Raw genomic sequence first — 26,126 nt, 5'->3', positions numbered from 1 at the left:
ATAGCTGTAGAACACTTCCGCTGTGTTGTCATAGTCAGCTCCCAGTCGCAGAATGCTACGGAAGTGACGTTGCGGTCAACTGCGCATGCGCGATGCGTTCCAACCGCAAGTGCGATGCGTTCCAGAGGACTTACGACACTACACACAAGGGAAACCATCATATGAAAACACACCGGATCGGGATTGTGCCTATTGATATGCTGTAACCTCATAGCAGAGAGGTAAGGGGCCATCCACTTATTGTTAGCACAGTGTGGACACTTCACAGAGAATTTGTCACCTATCACTTATACCGCAGCATTGCATATCTTTGGAGATGGCGTTTATTTACATGCTGTAACCGCACAGCAGTGAGGTAAGGGGCCATCCACTCACCACCATTAGGAGAACGCTCACAGTGTGGTTACCTTACAAGAAATCTGTCACCCATCACCATCACTTATCTTCGGCACTATAATTGTGGACTTTTCTTTTATTTATTGTGCACTTTTTCTGTTTTTTCTCCCATATTACGTATTGGCGGCCCGTCCATAGGGGGCGCCGCCAGCCCCCCCCCCCCCCCCCCCCCCCCCCCCCCCTAGTCACAAAAAAAAATAAAAAACGGGCCCTTTAAGAATTTTTATCTTGCTTAAAATGTCGTTTTTACTTTTTACTAACTGCAGTGATGGCTGCCGTCTATAGAGGGCGCTGCAGCGCCACCCCCTCACGCAAATAACATACATTCATGTATTGCATGAATGTATGTTATTGTTGCCAGCTGCCTGGTCTATTCAGATAGCCGGACATTGGGCGCCGGTTACCTGAATAACGGCAGCTGGTTAACTGAGCGGAAGTGCCTATCAGAGTACAGCTCCTCGACTCCCGGATGTCTTATCCTCGGAACGTACGGGGGCTGCGTCCCTTGGATAAGACTGATGGCCATCTCAGCCAATCAGGTTCACCGATTCTGGTTATCGGTAACCTGATTGGCTGAAGCGTCATCGAGGGCGGGAGAAGACATCGAGAGACATGGAAGCAGAAAGGTAAGTGCATTTTACAGGGCACAGCGGCGACAATGGGCACAGTGGCGACAAAGGGCACACTAGACCATGCTGGGTGATGCAATGTCATGTTGCAAACAAGGCATGCTGGCTCTTATAGTTCTACAGATCACATATGCTGAATGGTGCAATGTCTTTATATAGCAAACAAGCCATCCTAGCGCTTGTAGTTGTTCCCCTAGTTATCTGCAAATGATGTAATCATACCCTAGTGCATGCTGGCTCTTGTAGTTCTATAGACTACATTTCTCTGGATGCACCGCCGTACGCTAATAAGGAGGCACTGACGTGCACTAGTGAGGAGGCACTGACGTTTGCTAATGAGGAGGCACTGACGTTTGCTAATGAGGAGGCGCTGATGTGCACTAATGAGGAGGCACCGACATGCACTAGTGAGGAGACACCGACATGCACTAGTGAGGAGACACCGACGTGCACTAGTGAGGAGGCGCTGAGGTGCACTAGTGAGGAGACACCGATGTGCACTAGTGAGGAGACACCGACGTGCACTAGTGAGGAGACACCGACGTGCACTAGTGAGGAGACACCGACGTGCACTAGTGAGGAGGCGCTGAGGTGCACTAGTGAGGAGGCGCTGAGGTGCACTAGTGATGAGGCGCCGACGTGCACTAGTGAGGCGGCACCGACGTGCACTAATGAGGAGGCACCAACGTACGCTAATGAGGAGGCACCTGGATGCTGGATGGGATCGATGGAAATGTCCCATGGACTGTGCGCTCCATTTCATTGGCAGTTGGGTCATTTTGTGCTTCTGGGGAGAAAAAATAAAGCAATTATTTCTATTCCTGCTATTTACACTTCATTTATTGATGCTACACAGAATCTGTGGACATATAAAATGGTTGTAAACCTTGAACGATATTTATACTTTGTGGCCACCAAGAGATAGAAATCACAATGTGATCTCTGACTGCGCTGAGATCTTGGTGATAAAGACCAGTAGCAGGGGGTGAGTCCGGTGGGCAGTTATGTTCTGGACACTATATGATAAAATAGAAGGAATCTCCTCCTGCAGCCCCCATACAGAGCCCAGAACACAACTGTCCATGTAACTACTCCCAGTGACAATGATGGGGATGGTGGTGATGGGGCAGCAGCTCTGTCAGTCTGTCATGTGCAATCCTTTACTTTACGATTGGGTTGCCTGTCAGATCTGTGCATCTCCTTCACACCTGACACCTGACACCTTCAATCTGATTGGCTGCCCAACGGTCAACTACAGAGTCAGCCAACTGACACATTCTGCTGTTAATTAGTGGGAATGCTCAATAGCATTCCCAGTATTGTTATTTGTTTTTTATTATTCTTATTAATTTTAATTTTATTCCGTACGTTTTTTGGCTCTGCGTAACTTATGCATACTTTCACCTATTAAGACTAGGGTTGTCCCGATACCGATACTAGTATCGGTATCGGGACCGATTAAGAGTATTTGCGGGAGTACTTGTACTCCCGCAAATACCCCCGACCAATCCCGAGCAAAGGGGGAGTGTTTACAGCTATTCAAATGATATCTGTAATGTTCCCATGTTGCAGGTAAGGGAGACATGGCTGGATATGGGGGGAGACATGGCTGCATATGGGGGACACGGCTGGATATGGGGGGGACATGGCTGGATATGGGGGGAGACATGGCTGCATATGGTGGGACATGGCTGCATATGGGGGGGAGACATGGCTGCATGGGGGGGGACATGACTGGATATGGGGGGAGACATGACTGGATATGGGGGGAGACATGACTGGATATGGGGGGGAGACATGGCTGGATATGGGGGGAGACATGGCTGCATATGGGGGGGAGACATGGCTGCATGGGGGGGGACATGACTGGATATGGGGGGAGACATGACTGGATATGGGGGGGGAGACATGACTGGATATGGGGGGGAGACATGGCTGGATATGGGGGGAGACATGGCTGGATATGGGGGGAGACATGGCTGCATATGGGGGACATGGCTGGTTATGGGGGGAGACATGGCTGGTTATGGGGGGAGACATGGCTGGATATGGGGGGGGACATGGCTGGTTATGGGGGGAGACATGGCTGGTTATGGGGGGAGACATGGCTGGATATGGGGGGGGACATGGCTGGATATGGGGGGAGACATGGCTGGATATGGGGGGAGACATGGCTGGATATGGGGGGGGGGGGACATGGCTGCATCTGTGGGGGGACATGGCTGCATCTGTGGGGGGACATGGCTGCATTTGGGGACACATTAGAAAAAAAGTATCGGTATTCTGTATCGTCAAATACTTGAAAAAAAGTATCGGTACTCGTACTCAGTCCTAAAAAAGTGGTATCAGGTCAACCCCAATTAAGACTATTCAACTTTTAAAATGTTCAGCTAATGATGGGACTTCAACTTTGTTTGTACTATGTATACTTTTTAAAATATTATTATGCTTTTTAACACTTTTTTTTAAACATTGAAGTCAATGAGAGCATGCTTTAGATCCTTAAAACATTCTTCCGCTACCAAAAGTGTCAGCTCCTTCATACTTTCACCTACAGACACCAAACAAACTTTAAAATGTTCACAACATATTCAGCTATCCGGCTATATCTTTTCAGTTTGATATCTTTTACAGTTTTTGTGAAAAACCTGTTTAAGTTTAGTGTTCTTTACAGTAAATTGTATTGATTAAACAGAGCGTCTATGGGGCTGGTTGGAGTGGATGATGTCATCGCTTTGGCACAGAGCTTTAAAAACAAATATCTTTATAGAGAAGGAACAAATTGCTCTCACGCCCACAAGATCTACTTGTCATACACAATTTATACATCAAAACGTAGGTATTTGTGTCTAGTTATGCACCTGTGCAAAATAATGGAAATCTTGAAAACATGACCGGTTGGGGTATAGAGTTGTGTTTCTCATCTCCAGTCCTCTAGGCCATGTTAACAGGTCATGTTTTCAGCATTTCCGTTAAGGACTAGACTGATAAACACGGCTCTATACCCCAACAGGTCATGTTTTCAGGGTTTCCATTATTTTGCACAGGCGAATTGATTCGTTAAACTGCCGTTTCATCTCAGGGAAATCCTGAAAGCATGGCCTGTTGGGTAAGGAGCCATGTTCATCATTCTAGTCCTTAATGGAAATGCTGAAAACATGGCCTGGAGATGAGAAACACGGCTCTATACCCCAACAGGTCATGTTTTTTCAAGATTTCCATAATTTTGCACAGGTGATTTAATCTGTTAAACTGCTGTTTCATCTCAGGGAAATCCTGAAAACATGATCTGTTGACATAGCCTAGAGGACTGGAGATGAGAAAAACACGGCTCTATACCCCAACAGGTCATGTTTTCAGGATTTCCATTAAAGACTAGATCGAGAAACATGGCTCTATATTCTGACAGGTCATGTTTTCAGGATTTCCCTGAGACGAAACGGAAGTTTAACTGATTAAATCACCTGTGCAAAATAATGGAAATCCTGATAACATGACCTGTATAGAGCCGTGTTTCTCATTGTAGTCCTTAAAGGAAATTCTGAAAACATAACCTGTTGGGGTCTGATATAGAGAAGCAGCAGATTGTAGCTGACCGGGCTCGTTGGGCAGCAGACAGAAGTACCATGTGCGGGGGGAGGAGCTAGGTGTGTTTTTTTCTTTACCGCCCCCTTTCCACACAGTACACGCCCCCTCTTGGCATTTGCGCCCCGCCTACATTATCCCTCTACTGCTGGTTCTAGCCCATTCCCTCTTGTCACTGCCGATTTACATCACCCCTCCCCTTGTCCCACCCCCAGGTGAAGCATGATTGGTCGACCAGGAAAGAGAGGGATTAGAGCTGTGCTCGATCATGGACAAGCCACGCCCACTCCCTAGTCCTTTTACCGCCTGCTTTCCATCACGTCCGCCCAATAGATAACACGGGCGCCTCAAGTCTCTCCAGGATTGGTCGGTTAATAAAGGAGGGATTTCATCTATGAATAAAATTGGCGACCCCCCTCAGCAACTTTTCGGGTCGGTGATGAATCGGAGCGTTCGCTATAGTTCCGGTCACCGCCCACTACCATGTCCTTTGGTCCTTCCCCTCCGGGATTGAGGATTTGGGAAGGCAGGCTGGAGCTCGAGACCCCGCCCCTTCCATGCTGAAGTCACCGCCCACTCCCATCACTTCTATTACTTCTCCTGGGAGGAGTCTGGTCGCTCCTAAGTCTCTCTGGGATTGGTCGGGGAGGGAAGGGAAGTCTTGGAACGGAGGGAGTCCCTCCCACTCCCTTCTCTTGTCACCGCCCCCTCCCATTACTTCCGATTCTGTTGTTGTAGAAGGTGTCGGTGTGTCCCCGGAGGTGAGCGGTGAGGAGAGGTAATTCCGGGGTCACAGTGGGCGGAGGGTACGCAGCCGGATCATTATAGAGTACTTGTCACTTCTCAGCTCCCGGGGAAGACATTACATGGTGCACACAGCCTGAGATCACATCACACAGCTCTGTATGGATTGATGTTCTGAGACATGTGGATGGGTGTTCTCAGAAATGTGTCCCCCCCTATCCTCAGATCACCAACTTCCTGTGTGACCCTCACCTGAGAGACAGGTGTGATATGAGGGGTTCCTCGCATTGTGTGGGGTCATAGAGGGGACACAACGTCTTATAGAAGACTCCAATAATATCCCCGGAGTGTACAGGAAGTGTGGTCACTCCGCACCATTACATTCTGATCACCGTCATTGATTATCTTCTTACATTCGCCCCTGAAAGTGGGAGAGACATATTAGGCAGCACGTTAACATGTTGTACCAGAAGTTAAAGTGTTGGAAAGCAGAAAAAATGTCCCTCGTAGAGCAGGGCTCGACAAATCCCGGGCGCCAGGTCGCCATGGCGACTAGAAATAGGGTCCTGGCGACTTGGCTTGGAAGTGGGGGCGCCATCTGGTGGTGAGCTGTTGGTATTACAAGTTATTACCACCAGTTGTGTAAGCTGGCGCCGTCTGGTGGTGGCCGTTGGTATTACAAGTTAAACAGCAATTCTAATGTAATTTTTCAATATTTTCAATGCCATCTTCTTCCCTCTAATTAGAACCCCCAAACATTATATATATTTTTTATCCTATCATCCTAGAGAATAAAATGGCGATCGTTGCAATACTTTCTGTCACGCCGTATTTGCGCAGCGGTCTTACAAGCGCACTTTTTTGGGAAAAAATTACTTTTTTTAATTAAAAAATAAGACAACAGTAAAGTTATCCCCAATTTTTTTTATATTATGAAAGATAATATTACGCCGAGTAAATTGATACCCAACATGTCACGCTTTAAAATTACGTCCGCTCGTGGAATGGCGACAAACTTTTACCCTTTAAAATCTCCATAGGCATTGTTTAAAAAATTCTACAGGTTGCTTGTTTTGAGTTAGAGGAGGTCTAGAGCTAGAATTATTGCTCTCGCTCTACCAATCGCGGCGATACCTCACATGTGTGGTTTGAACACCGTTTACATATGCGGGCGCTGCTCACGTATGTGTTCGCTTCTGCGCGCAAGCTCGTCGGGACGGGGCGCGTTTTCTGGCTCCTAACTTTTTTAGCTGGCTCCTAGATTCCAAGCAAATTTGTCAAACCCTGTTGTAGAGTACGGGTGTGTAGTGTATGGGGGTGTGTAGAGTACTTGGCTTGATGTGTACTGGGGCATCATCTCGACAACCTTTGGAGGCCCGGGCGCGGTGTGACGCCACGCCCGGGTACCCGGAAGTAAACAAAGCCGCAATCGCGCCTGTCGGCATGAGATTTGTGTTTGTTTGTTTTTCAGGATCTCATGCTTTCCAGCCTGGAGGAGAGATGTGGGGTCTTATTGACCCCGCCTCTCTCCATAAAGAGGACCTATCACAGTGATTTCTATTACAAGAGATGTTTACAATAAAAGTGATTAAAAAAAAAAGTAAAATACATTTTTTTTTTTTTATAAACGCCCCTGTCCCTAGTAGCTCGCGCTCAGAAGCGAACACGCATATAAGTCCCACCCACATATGTAAATGCCGTTCAAACCCCACATATGAGGTATCGCCGCGTGCGTTAGAGCGTATGCAATAATTCTAGCACTAGAGCTCCTCTGTAACTCGAAAATAGTAACCCGTAAAAAAATTAAAAGCGTCGCCTATGGAGATTTTTAAGTACCGAAGTTTGGCGCCATTCCATGAGTGTGCGCAATTTTGAAGCGTGACATGTCGGGTATCTATTTACTCGGCCTAAAAACATCATCTTTCACTTTATACAAAAAAATTGGGCTAACTTTACTGTTTTGTTATTTTTTTAATTCATGAAACCATTTTTTTTTTCCAAAAAGGCGTTTGAAAAATGATTGCGCAAATACATTGCGAGGGGAAAAAAAAGTTGCAATGACCGCCATTTTATTCCCTAGGGTGTCTGCTTAAAAAAAATATATATATATAATGTTTGGGTGTTCTGATTAATTTTCTAGAATAAAAAAAAGATTTTTACATGAAGGAGAGAAGTGGAAGAATAGGCCCGGGGGAGAAGTGGTTAAACTCCCTTCTGCAAACAAGTTTTCTCCCTATTGTGGGGTCACCAGTATGGTATTTGTAAATTGAAATCATTTCCCCTCTCAAGCGTCTCTTCTCCAGAGAGAATAAGTTCAGTGCTGGCAACCTAGTGAAGCTCTGTGAATACTTTCCGGATGTACTGTGTATGTAACATTTATCGTCTATTTTTAGGGTGATTTCCAGTAATGCCAAATGAAGACTCATGTCCTGGAGTAAAGCTGTGAAGGAGGTTCTGTATATACTGTATATGGATGGAGAAGAGAGATCACTATAATCCCAGGATAATGATCACTCCAGTGCAGAGCTCTTCCTATCGTCACTCTCCACAGGTGAATATAAATGATCCACTTCCCATTCTTATCACGTTCATAAACTGCCTAAGGGTTAAGTGCTTACGCCAGGAGCCAGCGATTCCCTATTGCAGGGCTCGACAAAATCCGGGCGCCTGATCGCAATTGCGAGAAGAAATAGTGACCTGGCACCTGGGGGCTCTAATTGGAGGCAAGGAGGAGATGTCAGTGAAAACAGTAAAAAAACACATTAGAATTGTTGGATTGCTGTCTTACTTGTAATGCCAACGACCACCACAAGATGGCACCAGATCACAGAAGGAAGCTTAAAGCGGTGGTTCCCCCTTAAAAACAACTTTTTTTTATTCCACTGCCCCCCCACATTCCATCACGATTAAGGCTCTTATTATTTTTTTCCTGCTGTACATACCTTAGTACAGCATATTCACCCGTGCATCCGGGTTGCGAGTCCCGCGGGAGTGGGTGTTCCTCACATGCTGTTGATTTCGACGTTTTGCCCAAAAACGAGCTCTCCCCCCGTCGCGTAAGCCGCGTCACGGTTGGCAAAAGGAGCCGAACGGCGAGTCGGCGCTATACTGCGCATGCGCATCGCCGTTCGGCTCCTTTCACCAATCGTGACGCGGCTTACGCGACGGGGGGAGAGCTCGTTTTTGGGCAAAACGTCAATCAACAGCATGTGAGGAACGCCCACTCGCAACCCGGATGCACGTGTGAATATGCTGTACTAAGGTATGTACAGCAGGAAAAAAATAATAAGAGCCTTAATCGTGATGGAATGTGGGGGGGCAGTGGAATAAAAAAAAGTTGTTTTTAAGGGGGAACCACCGCTTTAAGCCTGCAGAAGGCCGCAAAGCTGCGGCCTCAATTACCGCCCGGTGCGGGTCCGCCGCGATCCGGCAGCGGGGGAGGTGGGGGTGCACGAAGATACAGGATCCTGTGTCTCCGTGCGCCCTTGCCGCGCCAGCCGGTAATTGAGGCCGTGGCTTTGCAGCCTTCTGCAGGCCTAAGCTTCCTTCTATGATCTGGCGGCATCTTGTGGTGGCCGTTGGCATTACAAGTAAAACAACAATCCAGCAATTCTAATGTGTTTTTTACTGTTTTCACTGCCATCTCCTTCCCTCTAATTAGAACCCCCAAACATTATATATATATATATATGTGTGTGTGTGTGTGTGTGTGTGTGTGTGTGTGTGTGTGTATATATATATATATTTTTTTATTCCAACACCCTAGAGCATAGGTGTCAAACACAAAGCCCGCGGGTCGAATCCGGCCCTCCAGGCCATTTCATGTGGCCCTCGTACCTCTCCTGCAGCTGCAGGAGAGCTCCAGACCTTTTCTTGTCCTCCTCCCCCTTTCAAGAAATGCATCCAGCTTCTTCCCAGCGGCAGCATAAGGGAAGGGGGGTGCACTGTCATGTAAGAGAGAGTAATGGAGAAGGGGCTCCACTTCTGATGGTGGGGTGGCTCTTGACATCTAATGTAAGGGAAGGGGATGAGCTGGACATCTAATCTTACAGATACTACTGGCCCTTTTGAAAACAATCATAATGCTGATGCCGCCCATGATGAAATTGAGTTTGACACCCCTGCCCTAGAGAATAAAATGGCGGTCGTTGCAATACTTTCTGTCACACCGTATTTGCGCAGCGGTCTTACAAGTGCACTTTTATGGGGAAAAAAAGACACTTTTTTAAATAAAAAAATAAGACAACAGTAAAGTAAGCCCAATTTTTTTTATATTGTGAAAAATAATGTTACACCGAGTAAATTGATACCCAACATGTCACGCTTCAAAATTTCGCCCGCTTGTGAAATGGCGACAAACTTTTATAGGCGACGTTTAAAAAATTCTACAGGTTGTATGTTTTGAGTTACAGAGGAGGTTTAGTGCTAGAATTATTGCTCTCGCTCTAACTTTTGCAGCGATACCTCACGTGTGTGGTTTGAATACCGTTTACATATGCGGGCGCTACTCACGAATGCGTTTGCTTCTGCGTGCGAGCTCGGCGGGATGTGGCGTGTTTTCTGGCTCCTAATTTTTTTGGCTGGCTCCTAGATTGCAAGCAAATTTGTCAAACCCTGATATATATATATATATATATATATATATATATATATATATATATATATATATATATATATATATACACACACATATACAGTGTGTGTATATGTATATGTATGTGTGTATATATAATATTGTGTGTGTGTTGGGGGTTCTAAAGTAATTTTCTAGTAAACAATTTTGTAAGATCTTTACATACAGTGTGTGACAAGTGGCAGAATTGGCCTGGGGCTGAAGTGATTAATTTTCTTTTCCTTTTTATAAGGTGTTATCGTTTGATGATGTGGCAATCTATTTCTCAAAAGAAGAGTGGGAATCCCTGAAGATTGGACAGAAGGAGACCTATAAGAATGTCATGATGGAGAACTTCTGGTCTATGAGATCTTTAGGTAAATAGTCTTCTTTTGCCTATTGTGACATCCCACCCAATACCAGTGTAGATGCTTTTTCCCCCCCCCCCTCTCTTTTTGAGGATGCGTTAGTTTTGCACCCTATCACTTTTTGATTTTTGTAGTCTTAATTTAACCACTTAAGACCCGGACCATTATGCAGGTTAAGGACCTTGCCCCTTTTTTGCGATTCGGCACTGAGTCGCTTTAACTGACAATTGCGCGGTCGTGCGACGTGGCTCCCAAACAAAATTGGCGTCCTTTTTTCCCACAAATAGAGCTTTCTTTTGGTGGTATTTGATCACCTCTGCGGTTTTTATTTTTTGCGCTATAAACAAAAATAGAGCAACAATTTTGAAAAAAATGAATATTTTTTTACTTTTTGCTATAATAAATAAAACCCCAAAAATATATTAAAAAAAAAACATTTTTTTTTCCTCAGTTTAGGCCGATACGTATTCTTCTACCTATTTTTGGTAAAATAAAATCACAATAAGCGTTTATCGATCGGTTTGCGGAAAAATTATAGCGTTTACAAAATAGGGGATAGTTTTTATTGCATTTTTAATAATAATTTTTTTTATACTACTAATGGCGGCGATCAGCGGGTTTTTTTTTTTTTTTTGTGACTGCAACATTATGGCGGACACATTGGACAATTTTGACACATTTTTGGGACCATTGTCATTTTCACAGCAAAAAGTGCTATAAAAATGCGCTGATTACTGTGAAAATGACAATTGCAGTTTAGGAGTTAACCCCTACAGCGCCCCCTAGTAGTTAAGTGTGACCTCATATATGTTTCTAACTGTAGGGGGCGGGGCTGGACGTGTGACGTCATTGATCGTCTTTCCCTATATCAGGGAACAGATGATCAGTGACACTGCCACTGTGAAGAACGGGGAAGGTTTGTTTACACACACCTCTCCCCGTTCTTCAGCTCCGGTGACCTGATTGGGTCCCGGGGGCGCGGTCACGGAGCTTCAGACCGGCACGCTCGCGACCCCACGGCTGGGCTTAAAGGGACACCTACAGGTACGTGATTGTGCCCAGCAGTGCCATTCTGCCGACGTATTTTGTCGGTAGGGGGTCTTAAGTGGTTAACAGAATGATAACCCCTATAATAAATCTGCGCTGAGGTGCTGGGTAAAGCTGCTGCTCCCCTGTAGTACCCCAGTTATGGGGGCTGAAAATGAGTGTTATATGTAAAGGGGGAATGGCGCTGCCCACTAATGGTTGGTATATAGATGGTGAAATCCAATCCTGTATTGACTGTGTGGAAAAAAGCAGATCTAGGTGCTGGTGATCCCACAGATGTATAATAAATAAATGAAATGACGGGTAACCACAACATGGGTGAGCTTATATGGTGTATAAGCTCCCGTTGCTAATTCAGAGAGGCCTATAGAGATAAAGCTGGACATGTAGGGTGATCTCTACAGTCAGGTGGTGTACCCTGTTGCTGAACAGCAATATGTTAGTGGATCACTCTTCCTGTGGTGTGTTTCCAAAAAGGTAGGTGACTCTAGAAGTAAGTGAGTTAATGGTATGGTACCCTGCCTCCTAGAGGTGAGTGTATTATGTGAAGTGCAACTCTTATAATGAGTAAATGTGGTGAAAAAAGCCTCCAAGATGCTTCAAATGTCTAAATCCGACTGCTGATGCAGTAGAGGTGCAAAGTAATAAATGATATAAAACGAATCCTCACAACATAGGCAAACAAGTCCTAGGCAGTTCACACCCTATGAGGGCATTGATTAATGTGCAGGTGTGCTTATTAACCACTTAAGACCCGGACCAATATGCAGGTTAAGGACCTTGCCCCCTTTTGCGATTCGGCACTGCGTCGCTTTAACTGACAATTGCGCGGTCGTGTAACGTTGCTACCAAACAAAATTGGCGTCCTTTTTTCCCCAAAAATAGAGCTTTCTTTTGGTGGTATTTGATCACCTCTGCGGTTTTTATTTTTTGCACTATAAACAAAAAAAGCGACAATTTTGAAAAAAAATCTATATTTTTTACTTTTTGCTATAATAAATATCCCCAAAAAATATAAAAAAATAATATTTTTTCCTCAGTTTAGGCCGATACGTATTCTTCTACATATTTTTGGTAGAAAAAAATCGTTTTGCGCAAAATGTATAGGGCTAGATTCAGAAACAAATGCATATCTTTAGGCGGGCGTAGCGTATCTCATATACGCTACGCCGCCGTAACTTTGAGAGGCAAGTCCCGTATTCAGAAAGAACCTGCGCCCGAAGTTACGGCGGCGTAGCGTATATGGGCCGGCGTAAGCCCGCCTAATTCAAAATAGGCTGGTAGGGGGCGTGTTGTATGCTAATTAATCGTGACCCCACGTAATTGACGTTACTAGCGCATGCGCCGTCCATGAAAGAATCCCAGTGCGCATGCTCCAAATTACGCCGCAAATAGTCATTGCTTTAGCTGTGAACGTAACTTACGCACAGCCCTATTCGTGTACGACTTACGCAAACGACGCAAAATATGATGCTGACCGGACGTTCATACTTAACATTGGCTACGCCTTATATAGCAGGGGTAACTTTACGCCGGAAAAGGCCTTACGTAAACAACGTAAATCAATGCGCCGGGCGGACGTACGTTTCTGAATCGGCGTATCTATCTCATTTGCATATTCTACGTGGAAATCTACGGAAGCGCCCCTAGCGGTCAGCGTAAATATGCACCCTAAGATACGACAGCGTAGGAGACTTACGCCGCTCGTATCTAGGCAACATTGAGGAGTATCTGATCCTATGAATCAGGCGCCGAGATGCGGCGGCCCGCATTCGGAGTTACGACGGCGTATCTCGAGATACGCCGACGTAAATCCTTTATGAATCTAGCCCATAGCGTTTACAAAATAGGGGATAGTTTTATGGCATTTTTATAAAAAAATATTTTACTAGTAATTGCGGCAATCACCGTTTTTTGTTTTTTTTGTGACTGCGACATTATGGCGGACACATGGAACACTTTTGGGACCATTGTCATTTTCACAGCGAAAAGGGCTATAAAAATGCACTGATTACTGTGAAAATGACAATGGCAGTAAAGGGGTTAACCACTAGGGGGCACTAAAGGATTAAGTGTGCCCTAAGGGAGTGATTCTTACTGTAGGTGGGGCGTGGCTGGACATGTGACGTCACTGATCGTCGTTCCCTATGACAGGGAACAGATGATCAGTGACACTGCCACAGAGAAGAACGGGGAAGGTGTGTTTACACTCAAGATCCACAGCCGCACTCCCCTAAGCCGGATGGGACGCAAGACGTCTGTGTTAGCTGGTCACCTGAGGTGTTTCGTCATGTGGCTTTCTCAAAGGTGATGTCAACACGGGTGTATCGGGATCGTGCCGATGCGCGGGAACGCGCGCGTGCGATCCCCCTCCTTCTGAGGGACGTTCCTGAACATCCACTCAGGAGACAGCCCCACCCGGCCGTATATGTGCAGTGGCCGGGTGGGAAGTAGTTAAACTCCTAGACTTTCGTGTTTCCTGCAGGTGGACAAATCCATCTCTCATGTGAAACGTACTTGAAGATTTTAGGAAAAGGAGTGATCCCGTAATATTATTATTTTTTTTTTGCAAGGATACCTCCCTGTAAAGCCAGACATCATACATAGGATTGAGAAAGGAGAAGAGCCATGGATATCCAAGGCAGATGGTTCCAGAACCAAGCGGAGGTTCCTCGGTCCCCCTTCAGGTAATTACATGACAACCAGAGTAACATTGAAATGTCCTTCTATATTGTGTCACGAGGGTTACCCTTAATAAATGATGCAGGTTATCTGAATAAACCCTCCTGTACCAGGCTGGCCCTGGTACCATGTGATCGCTGTGATTGGTCACATGTCAATAGTACACAATAGGGGAGGTTTACTAAAACCTGAAGAATGCAAAATCTGGTGCAGCTCTGTACAGAAAGCAATCCACTTTCAGGTTTTATTGTCAAAGCTTAAAGGGGTTGTAAACCTTTTTCTTTCTCGTACATCACGGGACACAGAGCGGCATATTCATTACTATGTGGGTTATATGGAGTACCTTCAGGTGATGGACACTGGCAATCTCAAACAGGAAGTGCCCCTCCCTATATAACCCCCTCCCATAGGAGGAGTACCTCAGTTTTTACGCCAGTGTCTTAGGTGTTGGTCATGGTTTAGCTTACCTCCACATCCTTGGGATTAAGGTGGGCTAACCGGTTCTGTCCAAAGGCCTCAGTGCTAAAGTGGTCAGCAACCGGACCCCAAACCATTGGGGTGTAGCCCATAATGCTTTCTGTTCAGAGAGCTGGACCCTGGGCCCAGAACTTAGAAACCTTTGGGGGCCTAATGTTTCTGTTGCCAGGGTGCTATATGGGCCCAGGACAGTGGATCCTTCATAGGAACCCAGGGCCTGAAGGTCTAGACGCCACCCACGGAGATGGGGGAAGATTGGACCTCTTGCTGTGCAAAAGTCCTGCGGCATGGAGCAGGTAAGTATTGGGGGAGCTTGCGGAACTTGGTTCTTAGCAGGTTCCCTACAGGGGGTGCACAGGGGGACAGGCCTGGGTATGCTCTGCATTGGCAAGGAATCACTATGTCTATGACAGAGACAGGATGATTCAATCTTTTTTCCCCAGTAATATGTGACCTCCCTGGTAAGTGTTGCTTAGCTGGGCTGCTGGCGCTAGGTGTGGGATCTCTGTAAGAGGGGAGTCTTTTTCCCATGCTAAAAGCAGGTCTGTGACCTACCTAAAGGGCTTACCTGCCTGGGTGCCTGCGCTGCTCCGTCCTCCTCCATGTGTGATGGCCCCCGCCGACGGGGGCGCGCGCGCGTGCCCGAGATATAAACTATTTTCGCGCCGTTTCCGTGGTGGGGGCGCGTCCCGGTGGGCGGCGAATCACAAGTAAAGGAAGGGGAGGTCCTTCCATTAGCTGCTAAGAGCTCAGTGTCATCCTGAGCTAGAGGAGAGGATGACACAGAGCGGAGCACGCCGAGGACACCCGGTGGCGAAAGGAAGAATTGCAGTTTTTTCTAAGGACTGTCAAACCTACAGATAGGTTTTCTTTTCCTTTTTTCAGCAGATGGCTATTGGCAATACTTAGTGGGAGACAGAGTGGTTTCTTTTCCTCTTCAAAAAAAAAAAAAAAAAAAAAAAAGGAAAAAGAAGAAGGGAAAGAACTGCTGATCTCCCTTCTCAGTTTGGGCGTTAGTCTCTATCGCTCCCAAACCGACAGATCCCCTTAGCTACGTCTGTGGCTGGGTGATAGCAGGTGTACCTCGGTATTGTACCATGCCTTCTGGGTCAGAGGGTACAAAGGGTGGGGATTCCCCCGCAAAATCCGAGGGCTCAGACACGGCTATGCCGCTGCTCTCCCCACAGGACATATCAGGGCACGCCTTGATGGGACCTGGGGGATCTGGTGCTGGGGCTGATCCAGGTCAGTCCAACCCCGGCTTTGTCACTGAGAGAGTTCTTGCTGTTTCTTTAGGTGAACTAGAGAAAAGAATGGCAAAAAGGATAGCTAAAGCTATATCGGGTAGAAAGCGGACTAGGTCTCCGTCACCCGAGCAAGAACCCTCAGACACAGAAATCCTTTCCCTAGGGGAATTGGATAGACTTGACGCTTTGGACCAGGGTGGTTCAGAGATCGAGGATCTGGATACTGAGGGGTCTGGTTCAGCCTCCCAAGGGGAAAGTTTGTGGGTTCAGGCCTTAACGGACATGGTCCATGAGGCATTTAAGTTACCCATACCAGAACCTCAAGTATCGGCGGTTTCAGCTTTAGGCTCTTTAAGAACGCCTCAAAGCAACGCAGTTTTCCCGATCCATCCTCTACTCGAGGAGGTCATGTTTCAGGATTGGATTAAGCCAGATAGAGTCTTTTTACCACCTAAAAAATTCTCTGTTTTATATCCTATGGAGGAGAAATTCTCCAAAAGATGGGCGCCCCCGGCGGTGGACGCAGCCATCTCCTATGTGAACAAATCTTTAACTTGTCCGGTGGAAAACGTACAGGTGTTTAAGGATCCGGTTGATAAACGCTTGGAAACATTACTGAAAGCCACCTTTACTTCAGCAGGGGCGATAGTTCAGCCCGCTGTGGCTGCTATTGGAATTACCCAAGCATTATCAGATAAGACTAAGCAAATGCTTAAACTTATCCCTGCCCAGCAGGCAGAGGAATTTTCGGATATACCGAGGGCTATACGCTTTACGGTGGATGCTATCAAGGACTCCATCCAGCAGGCATCACGTTTATCCTTATTTCTAATCCATATGAGAAGGCTCTTATGGTTGAAGAGTTGGGAGGCTGAGCCCCCATGCAAAAAGCTCCTGGTAGGGTTTCCCTTCCATGGAGGACGACTCTTCGGAGAAGATCTGGATAGATATATTCAGACTATATCAAGCGGCAAAAGCACTCTCTTGCCAGTCAAGAAGAAAGCCTGAGGGCCCGCGTTTAAGCGCCAGCCCTCCCCGGGACAGGGGCCCTCTAATACCAGACAGTATCGACGGCCTCCTGCAAGATCAGGCTTTAACAATAAGCCACAAGGCCAAGCCACTGGGGGCAAGAAGCAGTGGTACCGCAAGCCTGCGAAGCCAGCCCCCAAGTCGGCCTTATGAAGGGGCGCCCCCACCCACGATGGTGGGGGGAAGGCTACGTCTCTTTGCAGAAGTTTGGGAGGCCAGCATTCCCGACTGCTGGGTACGGTCTTCCGTGGCCACGGGCTACAAACTAGAATTTTCAGAATTCCCTCCTCCTCATTACCAGGAGTCAAGAGTACCAGGCGACCCGGTGAAGGGAGCCGCGTTGATGGCGGCATTGAATCATCTGCTGTGCCAGAAGGTGATAGTAGAAGTACCAGTCCAGGAACAGGGCTTGGGGTTCTACTCCAACCTGTTTATCATCCCAAAGCCCAACGGTGATGTCGGGCCAATTTTGGACTTAAAGGGAGTAAATGCGTACCTAAAGGTCCGCTCATTCCGGATGGAAACTATTCGGTCAGCTGTCGCCGTGCTCCAGAAGGACGACTTCATGGCGTCCATAGACATAAAGGATGCTTACCTTCATGTGCCAATTTTTCAGCCACATCAGGTATTTCTACGCTTCTCGGTGGCTCAGCGTCATTTCCAATTTGTGGCGCTCCCCTTCGGGTTGGCTACGGCCCCCCGGGTATTCACGAAGGTCCTAGCCCCAATCCTAGCCAATCTAAGGACCCAAGGGGTCACGGTCCTAGCTTACCTGGACGACCTCTTGGTCGTAGACCACTCGTTTCCTGGCCTGGAACGAGCAGTCGCCCTCACGGTTCAGTACCTCGAGAGGTTCGGCTGGGTCCTAAATCGAGACAAATCAGCATTTCGGCCCACAAGGCAGCTGGAATATCTCGGCATGAGATTGGATACAGAACAACAGAAGGTGTTTCTACCTCTATTAAAGGTCAAGGCCATCAAAGAGCTAATACAAATAGTTCTGAGCAAGAGAAAGCCAACTGTTCGCCTATGTATGCGGCTACTAGGCAAGATGGTGGCCACCTTCGAGGCGGTACCATATGCTCAGAGCCACACTCGCATCCTGCAGGCAGCCATCCTGTCAGCATGGAGCAAGAGGCCTCAGGCCTTGGAGATTCCTTTGCCACTCTCACCAAGAGTCCGGCAAAGTCTATCTTGGTGGTTAAACCCTCAGAATCTCCTGAAGGGAAAGACGTTCAGTCCTGTGACCTGGAAGATAGTAACCACAGACGCCAGCCTGATCGGCTGGGGAGCAATTTTGGATGGTTGCACTCGCCAGGGCACTTGGGCAGCGGCAGAGAAGCAGTTGCCCATCAATATCTTGGAGCTCAGAGCTGCCCGGCTAGCCCTCAGGGCTTGGACGTCCAAACTGCAGGGGTTCCCGGTGAGAATACAATCGGACAATGCCACGGCGGTGGCATACATAAATCACCAAGGGGGAACCAAGAGTCAAGCCGCTCAGAAAGAAGTGAGCTTGATTTTCTTGTGGGCAGAAGCCCATGTGCCCTGCATATCGGCTATATTCATTCCCGGAGTGGACAACCTACAGGCGGACTTCTTAAGTCGCCAGACTCTATTGCCGGGGGAGTGGTCTCTGCATCCACAGGTCTTTCAGACACTCTGCCAGAAGTGGGGAGTGCCGGACGTGGATATCATGGCATCGAGACTAAACAAGAAGCTAGACAGGTTCATGTCCCGCACAAAGGATCCCAGAGCCTGCGGAACCGATGCGTTAGTTTGCCCTTGGCATCAGTTCAAACTTCTTTATGCATTTCCCCCGCTCCAGTTACTACCCCGCCTGCTGCGCAGGATCAGGGTGGAGCACATACCAGTCATCCTGGTAGCTCCAGCTTGGCCCAGAAGGGCATGGTATTCACTAATCCTGAAGATGGTAGTGGGAGACCCTTGGACTCTTCCTCTACGGCCAGACCTGCTATCGCAAGGTCCGATCCTCCACCCTGCCTTACGGCATCTAAATTTGACGGCCTGGAAGCTGAATCCCTGATTCTCAGGGGTAGAGGTCTGTCTCGGAAAGTAATCTCTACCCTAATCGAGCCAGGAAACCGGTCTCTAGGGTGATTTATTACAGGGTCTGGAAGGCCTATGTAGGCTGGTGTGAGTCCAAGCGATGGCTTTCTCGCAAGTTTACCATCGATAGAGTATTAAGTTTTCTCCAGCTAGGAGTGGATAAAGGACTGGCATTAAGCACAATCAAAGGACAGATTTCAGCTTTGTCAGTGTGGTTTCAGCGGCCGCTGGCCACCCACTCGCTGGTTAAGACCTTCCTTCAAGGGGTCTTACGTATTAATCCTCCAGTTAAATCCCCGCTTTGTCCGTGGGATTTAAATCTTGTTCTGTCAAGTTTACAGAAACAACCTTTTGAGCCGTTGGCTGAAATTCCTTTGGTTTTACTGACAAGGAAGTTAGTATTTTTGGTCGCCATAGTTTCCGCCAGAAGAGTCTCGGAACTGGCAGCCTTATCCTGTAAGGAACCATATCTTATTTTACATAAGGACAAGGTCGTTCTCCGCCCTCATCCTTCCTTCCTACCGAAGGTTATATCCAGTTTTCATCTAAACCAGGATTTGGTATTACCATCCTTCTTCCCTAAACCTACTTCCAGAAAGGAAGGGTTGCTGCATACCTTGGATATTGTCAGGGCCATGAAGGCCTATCTTAAGGCTACAGAGAAGATCCGGAAAACAGATGTGTTGTTCATTTTACCGGATGGGCCCAAGAAGGGGCAGGCAGCTGCAAAATCCACCATCTCGAGATGGATTAAACAGTTAATCACTCAGGCCTACGGCTTGAAAGGGTTGCCTCCTCCGTTATCATTAAAGGCTCATTCTACTAGGGCCATGGGCGCCTCCTGGGCAGCACACCACCAGATCTCTATGGCTCAAGTTTGCAAGGCGGCAACCTGGTCTTCTGTCCACACGTTTACAAAATTCTACCAGTTGGACGTAAGAAGGAATACTGATACAGCCTTTGGGCAGGCAGTGCTGCAGGCTGCAGTTTGAGACCCTCGGATTCCGGGGGCTCCCTTTTGAGTTAAATTTAAAAATTATTTTTCTCAACTAAGTTGGATTTATTATGATTTGAGTATATCTCTAAATTAAATCCTTTTGTCTTGGGAAGATGTCTCCCTCCCCTCATTAAAGCATTGCTTTGGGACATCCCACATAGTAATGAATATGCCGCTCTGTGTCCCGTGATGTACGAGAAAGAAAAAGGGATTTTTAATACAGCTTACCTGTAAAATCCTTTTCTTGGAGTACATCACGGGACACAGAGCTCCCACCCCTCTTATGGGGACCATTTTGGGAGGCATACTGCTTGCTACAAAACTGAGGTACTCCTCCTATGGGAGGGGGTTATATAGGGAGGGGCACTTCCTGTTTGAGATTGCCAGTGTCCATCACCTGAAGGTACTCCATATAACCCATATAGTAATGAATATGCCGCTCTGTGTCCCGTGATGTACTCCAAGAAAAGGATTTTACAGGTAAGCTGTATTAAAAATCCCTTTTTTTAAAAGCACCCCGCTAGAATACCTCCGCAAAAATAGCGGCGCTTTACAGCCGACACCGCTCGCGCCCCAGTGTAAAAAGGGCCCTTATCTTTTTTTCAGTAAGATGAAAAACATTCAGACAGAGAAATAGGAGTCAGTCCTTCCCCCCCCCCCTCCCCCCTGCTGTGAGTGACAAGTGATTTAAATATCTCATGCATGAGCCTGAGAGAGACATTCTGTGTACTTCAGATGCCGCCTCCTCTCTTTTCCAGCTCTCCCAGGATTGGCTGCTTCACACCTCAGCATGATTGGGCATGCTGAAATCATGTGGTGACTTTTCTGGGTTTTGACTGGATGTTAGTGATCTTAGCAGAAGTTCAGTGTTAGGCCTCATACACACGGGCAAACATGTCCGATGAAAACGGTCCGCCGGACCGTTTTCAGCGGACATGTCCGCCCGGAGATTCCTGTATGATGGCTGTACACACCATCATATAGAAATCCGCGGCGACGTGCGCGGCCCTGGAAGTTCAATGCTTCCACGCATGCGTCGAAGTGATTCGACGCATTCGAGGGATGGCGGCCGCTCGGACATGTACGGTAAGTCTGTACAGACGACCGAACATGTCCGACGGACAGGTTTCCAGCGGACATGTTTCTTAGCATGCTAAGAAATTTTTGTCCGCTGGGAAACGGTCTGCTGGACAAATGTCCGCTGGAAAATGGTACGCTAGGCCCTACACACGACCGAACTTGTCCGCTGAAAAGAGCCCGCGGACCAGTTTCAGCGGACATGTTCGGTCGTGTGTACGGGGCCTAAGAAATACACAGGAGAAAATTCATGTTCACAAGGGTAGTGTAGAGGTGGGCGGGGAGTCTACTGACATCACAACTTATAGATAACCGCTATGGCAGGAGTTTAGAATGGATGTAAACCCACTCTCATCCACTTTAACCACGTAAGGACCGCCTAAAGCCGATATACGTCGGCAGAATGGCACGGCTGGGAACAGGCACATACAGATACGTTGCCCTTTAACTGTCCAGCAGTGGGTCGCGCGCCGCCCGCGAAGCTCCGTGACCGCGCCCGCGGGACCCGATCACCACAGGTGTCCCACGATCGGGTCACAGGAGCTGAAGAACAGGGAGAGGTGAGTGTAAACAAACCTTCCCTGTTCTTCTCTGTAGCAGTGTCACTGATCGTCTGTTCCCCTTAGGGCACACTTAACCCCTTCACTGCCATTGTAATTTTCACAGTAATCAGTGCATTTTTATAGCACTTTTCGCTGTGAAAATGACAATGGTCCCAAAAATGTGTCAAAAGTGTCCGATGTGTCCGCCATAATGTCGCAGTCACGAAAAAAATTGCTGATCGCCGCCATTAGTAGTGAAAAAAAAATAATTATTAATAAAAATGCCATAAAACTATCCCCTATTTTGTAAACGCTATAACTTTTGTGCAAACCAATCAATAAACGGTTATTGCGTTTTTTATTTATTTTTTATTTACCAAAAATATGTAGAAGAATGCGTATCGGCCTAAACTGAGGAAAACAAATGTTTTTTGGGGATATTTATTATAGCAATATTGCATTTTTTTCAAAATTGTCGCTCCATTTTTGTTTATAGCGCAAAAAATAAAAACCGCAGAGGTGATCAAATACCACCAAAAGAAAGCTCTATTTGAGGGGAAAAAAGGACGCCAATTTTGTTTGGGAGCCACGTCGCACGACCGCGCAATTGTCAGTTAAAGCAACGCAGTGCCGAATCGCAAAAAGGGGCAAGGTCCTTAACCTGCATAATGGTCCGGGTCTTAAGCGGTTAAGATAAAACACCTTCTGTGTGTAGGAGCCCCCCTAATACTTGAGCCCCATCTAGATCCAACGATGTTGTAGGAGTGTCTCGGCTGTCCAGGACTCCTCTTCTCATTGGCTGGGATAGCAGCACGATGCCATTGGCTCCCGTTGCTTTCAATCAAAGTCAGTCACCCAATGAGGATAGAAAGGGGGCGGAGCCAGACTGGACCACAGCTCCATATCTGAATGGACACAGGGAGCTGTGGCTCGGCTCAGGTGCCCCCATAGCAAGCTGCTTGCTGTGGGGGCACAGAAGGGAGGGGCTAAAAGCACAGAGTAGGGACCCTAGAAGAGGAGGATCTGGGCTGCTCTGTGCAAAAGCATTTAAAAAAAAAATTTGGGGGTATTTTTTACTTTAAAAAATTTTACTTTAGTATGGCTTTAATATTGTGTGCACATGATTTTTATTTATTTATTTATATTTTTGCAGATTCTGAGCAATGTGTAACAGCGCAGCACAATTTAACGGCACAGCAAGGTCCTCGCAACGCAGATCCTATAGACCTCCAAACCTCTGACCCCGAGGAGCAGACGCTTTCTCCCTTGGAAAATGAAAAGCTGTTTTGTGACACGTCCGTTCCTAAGGAACACCCTAAACCTTGCCGAGTATCCAAGCCTTTCCCGTGCCATAAATGTGGGAAGGGTTTTAGTAGCAGAGTACATCTTATCCGTCATCAGATCACTCACATTGACAGAAAGCCCTTTGTTTGCTCAGACTGCGGCAAATGTTTTGCTCAGTACCCGACATTTTTACTTCACAGGAGGGATCACAAGGACGAGGTGCCGTATTCCTGTTCTGACTGCGGGATGGTTTTCAGCCAGAACGCCGACCTTTGTAAACACATCCAAACCCACACAGAACAGAAGCCGTTTTCTTGCAATGTGTGCAGTAAATGCTTTAGCGCAAGCTCCATCCTCATTAAACATTATAGAATCCACACCGGTGATCGACCGTTTGCCTGTCCTATGTGCGGGAAGTGTTTTAGGCAGAAAAACCATCTGGACAAACATAAGGTCATTCATTCAGAGGATAAGTGTTACTTCTGTTGGGAGTGCTCGGCGTCTTTCCCATCTGCAGACGACCTCGCTAGTCATAAACTGACCCATTCGTACAACAAGCCCTTTTCCTGTTCCGAGTGCGGGAAACTGTTCCGGTGGAGGTCGTTGCTCTTGGAACATGTTAAAATCCACACTAGAGAGAAAACCTTTGCGTGTTCGGAATGCCCGAAAGCTTTTAACTGGAAGTCGTCATTGGTGGAACACCTGAGGGTCCACTCTACTGATAATCTGCTTTCTTGCCCCGAGTGCGGGAAGGGTTTTTATAAACGGGCCAACCTAGAGCAACATCGGAGTATGCACACTGGGGAAAAACCCTTTGCGTGTTCGGACTGCGACAAGCGCTTCTCACGCAGGAGGAACCTGAAAAGGCATCAGGCGCTTCATAAAGCAAAGGCAGCTTTTCCATGCTCTGAGTGCGGGAAGTGTTTTCACTTAGAGGCCGCCCTTGAGCAACATAGCATGAAAGGATGTCTAACTGGAGACTCTGACAAAGTGTTTAAATACAATTCAGAAATCTGTACAGACTTGCAGGTTCATTCTGGAGAACGACCGTATCCAAGGCATGACACCCTTCATAACACAAAGGCAGCATTTTCATGCTTGGAGTGCGGGAAGTGTTTTAGTAGCATGTCCATATTGTCTGAGCACCAGCAGACCCACACAGACGTCAAGCCTCACTTGTGTGCTGAATGCGGCCAATTTTTCTCTGAGGAGGCCACCCTTGAGCAACATCGGAAAGTCCATGAGAAGAAAGGATGTCCAAATGGAGACTCTGGCAAAATGTTATCATATGATTCGGAATTCCATAAAGACTTGCAGGTTGATTCCGAAGAGCATCCATATCCCTGCCCTGAGTGCGGGAAATGTTTTAGTAGCATGTCCATATTGTCTGAGCACCAGCAGACCCACACAGAAGTCAAGCCTCACTTGTGCGCTGAATGCGGCGAATGCTTCTCCGATACAAATGCACTTGCTACCCACCAAAGAACCCACATCGGGGAAAAACCCTTTGCCTGTAGCCAGAAGGTCCAAGCGGTAATCCATCAATGCACCCACAGCAAGGTCTCAGAGCTTTCCACAGAGTCCTCTTACCAAAACTGTGGGAAGATCGATTCCGAGCTGACCCACCACCATGGTGAGACCAAATCATTTTCCTGTTCTGATTGTGGCAAATGTTTTTCCAGGGAGTATAATCTAAAGCAGCATGAGAAAACGCACAAGAGTGGGAAACCTTTCACCTGCGATGAATGCGGGAAAAGCTTTATGAATAACTCACACCTCGCACGGCACCGGACCACTCATACCGAGAGAAAGCCGTTCATCTGTTCTGAGTGCGGGAAGAGCTTTGTGCAGTACTCCACACTCACACAGCATGAAAAAATTCACAAAGGGGCCAGTCCTTTTAGATGCTCGGAGTGCGGGAAAGGTTTTATGCAGAAGGCTGACTTTGCCAGACACACCAGAACTCACTCTGGGGAGAAACCTTTTTCCTGTTCGGAATGTGGCAAAAGCTTTAGCGTCCGTTCGGTTCTCGTAAAACACGAGCGCATCCATTCCGGGGAGAAGCCGTATTCTTGCTCCGAGTGCGGGAAAGGTTTTACGCAGAAGCCGCACCTCGATAAGCACAAGAAGGTGCACAATGGGCAACAGCCGTTTGTTTGCTTGGAATGTGGGCAGGGCTATGACACCAGCGCAGGCCTAGCGAGGCACAAGGCCACCCACGAAGGGAACAAACGTTTTTCATGCTCAGAATGTGGGAAGGGCTTCAACTGGAAGGCGTCTCTTGTAGAACACATGAGGCTTCATACAGGAGATAAACCTTTCTCGTGTTCTGACTGTGGGGTTAGTTTTTCCAAGAAGGCTTTGCTGGTAAAGCACCAAAAAACTCACACTGGTGATCTACACGTTCACAAGAGCTCAGGTCTTCCCAAAGAGAACAATGGTGAAGAAGATGTGGATGGTGTGTCTGCAAATGCTGGAAGTGATGTCACCTTTAACATCATCACCGTAAAACTGGAGGATGAAGAGGAACGCGTGGGATCACACTTTAATTACGTGAATCTGTAGACTTCTTTTTATAGAGCCTTTTCTGTGAATGCACATCTTTAGAATTGTACCGTTTTAAACCGTCTATAAAAAAAAAATATTGTATTAGAAAATCACCTTTATTCACTCTTTCCTGTTTCCAGACCTAAAATGTGTCAAAGCATTCTCATTTTTACAGATTTTATGTATAAGAGAGAGAGAGGAATATTTTTTTTATTTTTATATATATATATATATATATACACACACACACACACACACACACACACACACACACACACACACACACACACAAATACACAGTGGAATCTCAGAGGATTGCGAGTAACGCTGTTACCGAGCATTTCGCAATACGAGCACTGTATTTAATTTTTTTTTTAATCGTAACTCGGTTTGCGAGTGTCTCGCAACACAAGCACGATTCAGGCCAAAGCAGTGTGCAGTACCGTGTTTGGCCTGAGGTGGAGTGGGGCGCCGGAGCCGAACATCACTGATTGGTCACACCAGTGTGACTTGTCATGCAATTTGATAGTTTCAAATTGCATGACAAGTCGTACCCTATTGTCCGTAATGGACAATGAGGACACTGATGTAAGGGAATGTACTATATGAGGAGAGGGCTAAAAAAAATGAAGTTCATACCCCTGATCTACAGTATATGAGGGTTTATGGGACTATTCGTTTGTAGAAGCAAGATAAGAAAAATGTTTTCTTGTTTTTGAACTCATTCACATGGGGCATACATAGCCAATACACCTATGGTGAGTTCAGTGCATCCCTGTTTCCAGGCAGTCCCATT

General features: G+C 46.9%; 1 protein-coding gene across 3 annotated transcripts; it reads left to right on the top strand.

The window, feature by feature from the left end:
• Positions 1–80: 80 nt before the first annotated feature.
• Positions 81–25,443, top strand: LOC120940115 (zinc finger protein 250-like). Of its 3 annotated transcripts, none has more exons than XM_040352764.1 (5): positions 81–221; positions 7,748–7,905; positions 10,220–10,343; positions 13,955–14,068; positions 22,653–25,443. In XM_040352764.1, the coding sequence occupies exons 2-5, from the start codon at positions 7,828–7,830 to the stop codon at positions 25,346–25,348; spliced, it is 3,012 nt and encodes a 1,003-aa protein (XP_040208698.1). In that variant the 5' UTR covers positions 81–221; positions 7,748–7,827; the 3' UTR covers positions 25,349–25,443. The 3 variants fall into 3 exon arrangements, with proteins under 3 accessions (XP_040208698.1, XP_040208699.1, XP_040208700.1); XM_040352765.1 differs by lacking the exon at positions 81–221 and adding an exon at positions 5,281–5,388; XM_040352766.1 differs by lacking the exon at positions 81–221 and adding an exon at positions 5,287–5,371.
• Positions 25,444–26,126: the final 683 nt, after the last annotated feature.

This window comes from Rana temporaria, chromosome 5, assembly GCF_905171775.1.
Source record: "Rana temporaria chromosome 5, aRanTem1.1, whole genome shotgun sequence".
Classification (NCBI taxonomy): domain Eukaryota; kingdom Metazoa; phylum Chordata; class Amphibia; order Anura; family Ranidae; genus Rana; species Rana temporaria.
Note: the sequence above shows the minus strand (reverse complement) of the source record. Positions and strands in the feature narration are given on the sequence as shown.

Coding starts and splice junctions, on each gene's coding strand:
- LOC120940115 (XM_040352764.1), top strand. CDS start 7,828: ATGGAGAAGAGAGATCACTATAATCCCAGGATAATGATCACTCCAGTG. Junction 10,344..13,954: donor CTGGTCTATGAGATCTTTAG/GTAAATAGTCTT, acceptor TTTTTTTGCAAG/GATACCTCCCTGTAAAGCCA. Junction 14,069..22,652: donor GTTCCTCGGTCCCCCTTCAG/GTAATTACATGA, acceptor ATATTTTTGCAG/ATTCTGAGCAATGTGTAACA.